At 34.8% G+C, this 9,583-nt stretch overlaps 1 protein-coding gene across 1 annotated transcript in view; it reads right to left on the bottom strand.

Annotated features, from left to right (window-relative positions):
• Positions 1 to 7,926: 7,926 nt before the first annotated feature.
• vapal (VAMP (vesicle-associated membrane protein)-associated protein A, like) overlaps positions 7,927 to 9,583 on the bottom strand; it is a 53,170-nt gene continuing 51,513 nt past the window's right edge. The window contains exon 6 of the mRNA XM_056446722.1: positions 7,927 to 8,416. Coding sequence (XP_056302697.1) covers positions 8,252 to 8,416 — 165 coding nt within the window. The 3' untranslated portion in view covers positions 7,927 to 8,251. The remainder of the gene's footprint in view (positions 8,417 to 9,583) is intronic.

Raw genomic sequence — 9,583 nt, 5'->3', positions numbered from 1 at the left:
TAGAGAGCGCTGTCTACATTTTGGAAATCTGAAATACATTACTCAGTGTATGTTTTGTTGCACGTTTCAGTTGACAAATCCACTAGGGGGCACTTTCTGGATATTTGTAATTCTAAAAATGTTATTTAGGGTACATTGTGTACGTTTCACAAATTCACAAGAGAGCAATATATACATTTTTTGCAACCCTGATACATGTAATTTAGAGTACATGTCGTATGTTTTTGTAATGACAAATCCACTAGAGGGTGCAGTCTACATTTTTGCAATCCTAAAATATTTTACTTCAGGTACATATTTTACGTTTCAGATGACAAATCCATTAGAGAGCAAAGTCTATATTTTGCAAATCTGAAATACATTACTTAATGTATGTTGTCACACGTTTCAGATGACAAATCCACTAGAGGGAGCTGTCTACATTTCTGTGATCCTGAAATACATTACATGGGGTGCGTTTTGTACATTTCAGACAACAAATCCACTAGAGGGTGCTGTCTACATTTCTGTGATCCTGAAATACATTACATGGGGTGCGTTTTGTACATTTCAGACAACAAATCCACTAGAGGGTGCTGTCTACATTTCTGTGATCCTGAAATACATTACATGGGGTGCGTTTTGTACATTTTAGACAACAAATCCACTAGAGGGCGCTGTCTTCATTTTACAATCCTGAAATATGTTACATAGGGGACGTTATGTACATTTCAAACAACAAATCCAATAGAGAGCAATATCTACAATTCTTAATCCTGAAATATGTTATTTAAGGTACATATTGTACATTTCATTTGGAAAATTCACTAGAGGGCGCTGTTTACACTTCAAATCTGAAATACATTACTTACTGCACGTTTTGTTACACGTTTCAGATGATAAATCCTCTAGAGGGTGCTGTCTACATTTCTGTAAATTTGAGATGCATCACTAAGGGTATGTTTTGTACATTTCGGAAAACAAATCAACTAGAGTGAGCTGCCTACATTTTTGCAAAATTTGAAATATATTATTTAGGGTTTGTTTTGTCGCATGTTTCAGATGAAAATCCACTAAAGGGCATTATCTACATTGTTTGCAACCCTGATACGTTATGTACATTTCAAACAACAAATCCACTAGAGAGTAATATCTTCATTTCTCAATCCTGAAATTTGTTATTTAGGGTACATATTGTACATTTCAGTTGGAAAATTCACTAGAGGGCGCTGTTTACACTTTGCAAATCTAAAATACGTTACTTAATGCACGTTTTGTACATTTCGGATAACAAACCCACTAGAGGGAGCTGTCTACATTTTTGCTAAATTTGAAATATATTATTTAGGGTTTGTAAATGTTTTTTTTTTCAGATGACAAATCCACTAAAGATCCACTTTTTTTTGCAACCCTGATAGGTTTTGTACATTTTAGACAACAAATCCACTAGATGGTGCTGTTTACATTTTGCGATCCTGAAATATGTTACTCTGGGGACATTTTGTACATTTCAAATGGCAAATCCACTAGAGAGTTATATCCACATTTTTCAGGCCTGAAATATGTTACTTTATTATCTTTATTCTGTTACATGCGTAGCCTACATATTGTACGTTTCAGGTTGAAAAGTCACTAGAGGGCGCTGTTTATATGCAAATATGAAATACGTTACTTAATGCACATTTTGTCATACATTTCAGATGACAAATCCTCTAGAGGGTGCTGTCTACATTTCTGTAAATCTGAAAAGCATTACAAAGGGCAGTGTTTCTCAACTGGTGGGTCGCGACCCAAAAGTGGGTCATGGGAACATTTTCAGTGGGTGGGGTAGTGTGTGGTCAACAAAAACAACAAAAGTTAAATTTTTTATTTATTTTACTTACACCGGACTTTTATTTTGAAATGCGTGTGTGACAACCGTACCGTTTGACAAGTGAAACTTCATTTAATTATAGCAACAAATATGTCGAAGCGCAAGTACGACCCCGAATATGTAAAGTATGGATTTACATATATTGATGACAAAAAAGGTTTAAAAGCTCAGTGTGTCATATGTAGTGAGGTGCTCTCATAAGAGAGCATGAAACCTTCTGAATTAAAACGACATTTAGAAACCAAACATCCCGGTTGCAAGGACAAACCTGTGGACTACTTTCAGAGATGACTCCAAGAGCTGAGGGCATCACAAAAGTGCATACACTTAGTTAAATGACAGCAATAAAATATTGTTTATTTGTAAGTCTTGGTGATTTTCTTATGGTTTATCTGTCACTACTTGTGTGTGTTAACAAAGAAATACTAATTAATTATAAATCCTAAAATTATATTATAATTCCTAAAAATTTGATGACCATGTAAAAATGTGGGTCCCATGGCCAAACCAGTTGAGAACCACTGACTTAGGGCAGTGTTTCCCAACCCTGTTCCTGGAGGCAACACCAACAGTACATATTTTGGACGTCTCCCTTTTCTGACCCATTAACTTCAGGTGTTGGAGTCTCTTCTGATGTTATGATAAGATGATTCAGGTGTGTTTGATTAGGGAGAGGTTGAAAATGTGGACTGTTGGTGTGCCTTCAGGAACAGGGTTGGGAAACACTGACTTAGGGTATGTTTTGTACATTTTGCATGACAAATCCACAAGAGGGAGCTGTCTACAGTTTTGTGATCCTAAAATACATTAATGGGGGTACATTTTGTACATTTCAAATGCCAAATCTACAAGTGAGCGATATCTACATTTTTGCAATCCAGAAATATGTTATTTAGGGTACAAACAAATCTGAGATACGTTACTAAATGTACATTTTGTCACACATTTCAGATGATAAATCCATCAGAAGGTGTATTCTACATTTTTGCAAAATCTAAAATACATTAATTAGGGTTAGTTTTGTCGCATGTTTCAGATGACAAAATCACTAGAGGGCGCTGTTTGCATTTTTGCAATCCTGAAATGTTATTTAGAGTACATAATGTACATTTCAGGTGACAAATCCACTAGAGGGTGCTGTCTACATTTGCGTAAATCTGAAATGCATCACTTAGAGCAGGGTTCGGGAACCTTTTTTCAACAAAGAGCCAGTTCAGATTTTTTTTTGCAAATCCCTTTTTTAAAGACCCACTTGAATGCATAATTATCTCAAACAGCCTCTTTAAAAAATGCATTTGCTGCTGTTTTAGTACTATAAATAATTTTAAACAAAACAAAAGGTTTAAACAACACCTTTAATTTATGTCCATGCACAACTTAAAATTAAACAAATATGAAGCATCCCATGTTGAGCAAGTCCATGAATGAAGAAAACGTCCTTTTATTGTTTACAGAGTTCTTATTCACTCTGCTGTAAAAATAATGCAATACAGAGGGAATTGTAATTGAATTTTCGATAGGAAACTGATTTCTAGTGACGGTTATAATTTTATAAACAGTAAAATATTACTGAAGGAAGGCAGCTGGAGAGCCATGTATTTTTGGTCAAAGAGCCACATGTGGCTCAAGAGCCAAGGGTTTGCCTACCACCGACTTAGGGTCTGTTTAGTACATTTCAGATGACGAATCCACTAGAGGGTGCTGTTTTACATTTTGCAAATCTGAAACCATTTCCATTGCAGACTACAAATGACAAGATTTGTCAATAACGTCCCTGTAAACGCCATTAGCGTGAAAAGGAACCAAAGCTGGCATCATACTGTGTTAATTTTTACAAGTTAGTTTTTAAGGTTTCACAAAAGTTTCCGCTGAAGCACGTGTTTCCAATGAGCCTGTGCTGCTAGTTTTAACTCAGAGGATTTTAAAGTGATGTGTATAAGGTTTGATTTACTGAAGGGTCAGCTGGGATTCTGTCATGAGTTTATCAGTTATAATGTTGCTGGGCTACATTATTATTATTATTTTCTCTGTTTTGTTTTTCTTTCTGCACAATATAAATGCAGTTCTACATTTACTTTACACGAGTGTCATTTTAAATGCCAATAAACACACTTTCAGACTGTTACTTTTGTCTGTTGAATTCAACTAAATGACGCACATTTATTGATCACCACACACACCGTCATAACATGTTTATAGATGCACACATGTATTGATTAATAAAGCAACAGACTGACAGTGGAAGGCTTCATCTATAAAACTTGGACGTGTGTTTTGTCGATTGATTTGGTTTGTTTTTGGAGGTCAATAACAGAGATGCATTAACTTAAATATTTCAAATGAAATTATTTTAATATAACAAAAATAATGCTCAGTGGTTAGCACTGTCGCCTCACAGCAAGAAGGTCTCTGGTTTGAGTTTTGGCTGAGTCAGTTGGTGTTTCTGTGTGGAGTTTGCATGTTCTCCCTGTGTTGGCGTGGGTTTCCTCCGCTTTCCCCCACAGTCCAAACACATGCGCTATAGGGGAATTGATCAACTAAATTGGCTGTAGTGTGTGAATGAGTTTGTATGGGTGTTTCCCAGTACTGGGTTGCAGATGAAAGGGCATCCGCTACGTAAAACATGCTGGATAAGTTGGCGGTTCATTCCGCTGTGGCGACCCCTGATTAATAAAGGGACTAAAGCCGAAAAGAAAATGAAATTATAACAAAAATAATCTAAACATTAAAAATAAATAAAAATAATTTGGTCACTTTAATCTGTTTTCATCCTGCAGATCATCTGGGTGAAAAACATCTTATTAAAGTAGAATAATTAAAAAAATTAAAATAACTGTCACAAATCTTAGGTCTGTTGTGGAAATGTTCAATTATAATAATTACTGACTTGAGTTGCTCCAAAACAGAACACAATAATTAGCTTCTAATTTTTGTAATATAAAAACTAAGTTAGGTGACACGGTGTCTCAATGGTTAGCACTGTGGCCTCACAGCAAGAAGGCTGCTGATTCGAGTCCCGGCTGGAGCACCCAGAGGAAACCCACGCCAACACGGGGAGAACATGCAAACTAGGCATGAGGCGATAACCGTGTTGAAGGTATTCTGCGGTTTGGAAAAGTCAAAGTTTTAAAACCACCAAAATGTTCTGTAATAACGTTCCCAAGAGATGTGGAGGATTTTTATTGATATTTTTTTGTTTGTTTTTTATCTGCAGCAGAAAAAATATTCAAAGATGCCATTTTAAATGGTAAAGAATCTGTTTCAGATCAATGATTCATTTGAATTATTCAGCCTGACATGTTTACTGCTCCTAAATACTTAAAATGTTTCTCAAAATAAAATATATTGTAAAATGTATGCTCTTTTACCCAGACATTTAAAAAGAATATATATTAGAGCAGCAATCACAATACTGTGATACTTTTATCCAAGGTTACCATACAGTCAGACTGTTTTACCGGCCCATGCCTACTGCAAACTCCACACAGAAATGCCAACTGACCCAGCCGGGATTCAAACCAGCGACCTTCTTGCTGTGAGGCCACAGAGCTAACCACTGAGCCACCGTGCTGCCAACATTTATACACTTCTACACCAGGGGTGCCCAACACTGGTCCCGGAGATCTACCTTCCTGCAGAGTTCAACTGCAACCTTGATCAAACACACCTGTCTTTAATTACCAAGTGCTCCTTCAGATCCTACTTACCTGTGTTTGATCAGGGTTGTAGCTAAACTCTACAGGAAGGTAAATCTTCAGGAACAGGGTTGAGCACGCCTGTACACCATTCAGAAGCTTAGAGGCAGTATCATTTATTTAATTTTTGGTAAAGAAAACACAAAGTATTATATTTTATTCCTCCTGGATGCTTTAAAGGGATGATAAAGACACGCATAATAATAATAATAATAATAATAATAATAATAATAATAAATAATAATAATAGTAATAATAAATAATAATAATAAATAATAATAAATAATAATAAATAATGATAATAATAAATAATAATAATAAATAATAATAATAATAATAATAATAATAATAATAAAAAATAAATAAATATTAAACAATAATAAATAATAATAAATAATAATAATAAAAATAATAATAAATAGTAATAATAATAAATAATAATAATAAATAATAATAATAATAAATAATAAAGAATAATAAAATAAATAATCATAATACTAAATAATCATCATTATCATAATAATAATAAATAATAATAATAAATATTTCTGAAATAAATACGGATTTCTGAGGCATCGTGTGACTGCGGTAAAGCAGCAAAAATCAGCTTTGAAATCACAGAAATAAATGACATTTTAAAATATATTAAAATATAAAACACTTATAAATAGTAAAATTATTTCAGAATTTTTCAGGTTTTGCTGTACATTGGATTAAATAAATGCAAGTTTGTTGAGCAGAAAAAGACTTCATTAAGAAAAATCGTACTGTAGCCTTTTGAGCTGCTGAATTACTTCAGATTTACTATTATATACAGATGAGGGCAAAATTCTCCTGTCAATTATTTATTATTCAAATATTTCCCAAATGATGTTGAACAGATTCAGGAATTTCTCACAGTATTGCCTCTAATATTATTTCTTCTGGAGAAAGTCTTATTTGTTTTACTTCAGCTAGAATAAAAGCAGTTTTTAATAGTTTTAAAGTCATTTTAAGGTCAATATTATTAGCCCCCTTCAGCAGTATTAGTTTTGGATTGTCTCCAGAACAAACCACTGTTATACAATGACTTGCCTAATTACCCTAACTTTACACTAATTACCCTAGTTAAGCCTTTAAATGTCACTTTAAGCTGAATACTAGTGTCTTGAAGAATATCTAGTCTAATATTATGTGCTGCATAAATAGTGCTTTACATGTGGTCTATATATAAATTATTATTAGATTGAATATATGGAAATGGTTACAAATACTGTGATATATACACTCACCGGCCACTATATTAGGTACTCCTGTCAACTGCTCCTTAACTCAAATTTCTAATCAGCCAATCACATGGCAGCAGCTCAATATATTTAGACATATAGACATGCTCCAGACGATCTGCTGCAGTTTAAAGCGAGCATCAGAATGAGGATTTAAGTGACTTTGAACGTGACATGGTTGTTGGTGCCAGACGGGCTGCTCTGAGTATTTCAGAAACAGCTGATCTACTGCTAATTTCACGCACAACCATCTCTAGGGTTTATAGAGTATGGTCCGGATACTCCAGGTCCAGAATAGGGATATTTTCTAGGCACACTTTGGGTCCATTAGTACCAATTGAGCATGGTGTCAACACCAAAGCCTACCTGAGTATTGTTGCTGACCATGTCCATCCCTTTATGAGCACAGTGTCTCCATCTTCTGATGGCTACTTCCAGCAGGATAACGCACCATGTCTTAAAGCACCAATCATCTCTGACTGGTTTCTTCAACACACAATGAGTTCACTGTACTCAAATGGCCTCCACAGTCACCAGAGCTCAATCCAATAGAGCACCTTTGGGATGTGGTGGAACGGGAGATTGGCATCATAGATGTGCAGCCGACAAATCTGCAGCAACTGTGTGATGCTATCATGTCAATATGGAGCAAAATCTCTGAGGAATATTTCCAGTAGCTTGTTGAATCTACGCCACCAAGAATTAAGGAATTTCTGAAGGCAAAAGAGAGTCCAACCCCGTACTAGTAAGGTGTACCTAATAAAGTGGCCAGTAATATATATATATATATATATATATATATATATATATATATATATATATATATATATATATATATATATATATATATATATATATATATATATATATATATATATATATATATATATATATATATATATATATATATATATATATATATATATATATATATATATATATATATATATATATATATATATATATAAAAATAGTAAATCTGAAGTATTTCAACAACTCATTTGTCAGTTTGTAATTAATAAATGCCAATCAAACCACATTTCCCTCATCATCATCACAGAAATTGAGCAAATAATGAAAACAGAACCACAAAATCAAACGAGGAGGCGTTCAATATTTTTTGGTCTGTTTTTATTTCTTCAACGTCGTCTAATATGAGACAGTAGAGTGAACATCTGTGTGGATAAATGCTGTTCTGAGAGAAAGTACATGAATAATAATAATAATAATAATATAATTAATAATTGATAATTACAGTAATAAAACAGTCTGCGTTGGTATTGTTAGGAACAGAAGAAGAAAAAGAACGAATGTACATGGAAGGAGGCACGTGTCGCTGGCTCGCGTCCGTCCGTCCGGTTAAAAACACTGAGTTTTAGTAAAACGTGTGGAGTTTGTCTGGAGGGAAGACGCAGCTTCAGTTCGTGATTTGAGACGCTCTACAGGATGAATTTCCCCAGGAAGAAGCCGATAAAGATGGCAGCGATGACCACCAGCAGCGAGGGCAGGGAGCCAGACACAGAGTCACGGCCCACAAGCATGCTGCTGTTGCTGGACACGTGATCAGAGCGCTGGTGGAGCCGCCGCAGCCGCAGACCCTCATCCTGGACACAACAATAACAATAATAATATTAACAGCAACAATAATATTAACATCATCAACAATTAAAGTAGCTATATTAATAACAAAAAAGCAATAATAATATTAGCAGCAATAATAACCTTAACATTATCAGCAATTAAAGTAGCTATATTAATAACAAAAGCAATAATAATACTGACAATAATAAATGACATAAATAATAGCATTAATATTATTATGGCAGCATTAATATACAATCTCAAATCACAAAAGGTTGGGACAGTATAGAAAGGGCTAATAAAATAGTGGTGATTTTCCAAATGTACTTGGACTTGTGTTTGATTGCAGACAATATGAATTAAAAATATTTGATGTTTTGTCTAGTTAATTTCACTTCATTTATAAATATACATCCTTTTCTGTCATTCAACAAACTCCAGAAACAGTGACAGGAGTAACTGAGGCAAACCTTTGTCAAGAACCACAATACAAAGTTACATCCACTAATGCCAGTGAAATCTGTACTGTGCCAAAAGGAAGCCCTATGTTAACAATGTCCAGAAGCGCTGTCGACTTCTCTGGGCTTGGACGCATCTGAGACAGTGGAAACGTGTACTGTGCTCAGATGAATCAGTATTTCAGCGGTTTTTTGAGAGAAATGGTGTGCTCCGGATCAAAGAACAAAAGGATCATCCAGACTAAAAGCCAGGGTCTGTCATGGTATGGGGGTTGTGTCAGTGCCCTTGGCAAAGGTAACTTGCACTTCTGTGATGCACCATAATTGCTGAAAGTACAGAGAGATTTTGGAGCACAATATGCTGCCTTTTTCTCCAGGGATGCCCTGCATATTTTAACAAGACAATGCGAAAGCACATTCTGCACACATTACAGAGTCCTGCTGCAGAGGAAGAGGATACAGGTACTGGACTGACCTGCCTGCACTCCCGACCTGTCTCAAATAGAGAATGTGCAAAACTTTTAAAAGAAAAAGAATTTTAAAGTGCAAAACATGACAACAAAGACCCCGTACTGTTGCCCAACTTAAGACTGAACTTTCTCCCTATAGTACTGAGAACTCTGGGATCAGTTGAGCTTTTTAAAAAGCATTTAAAGACATCTTTTTGGTCAAGCTTTTAATTAACAGCATTAGTGGTTCTGTATTTGGATTTTTAACTTGTTTTAACATGTT

This window comes from Danio aesculapii, chromosome 2 (assembly GCF_903798145.1).
Source record: "Danio aesculapii chromosome 2, fDanAes4.1, whole genome shotgun sequence".
Taxonomy (NCBI): Eukaryota; Metazoa; Chordata; class Actinopteri; order Cypriniformes; family Danionidae; genus Danio; species Danio aesculapii.
The sequence above is the reverse complement of the archived record's forward strand: the minus strand, read 5'-3'. Positions and strand labels throughout refer to the sequence as shown.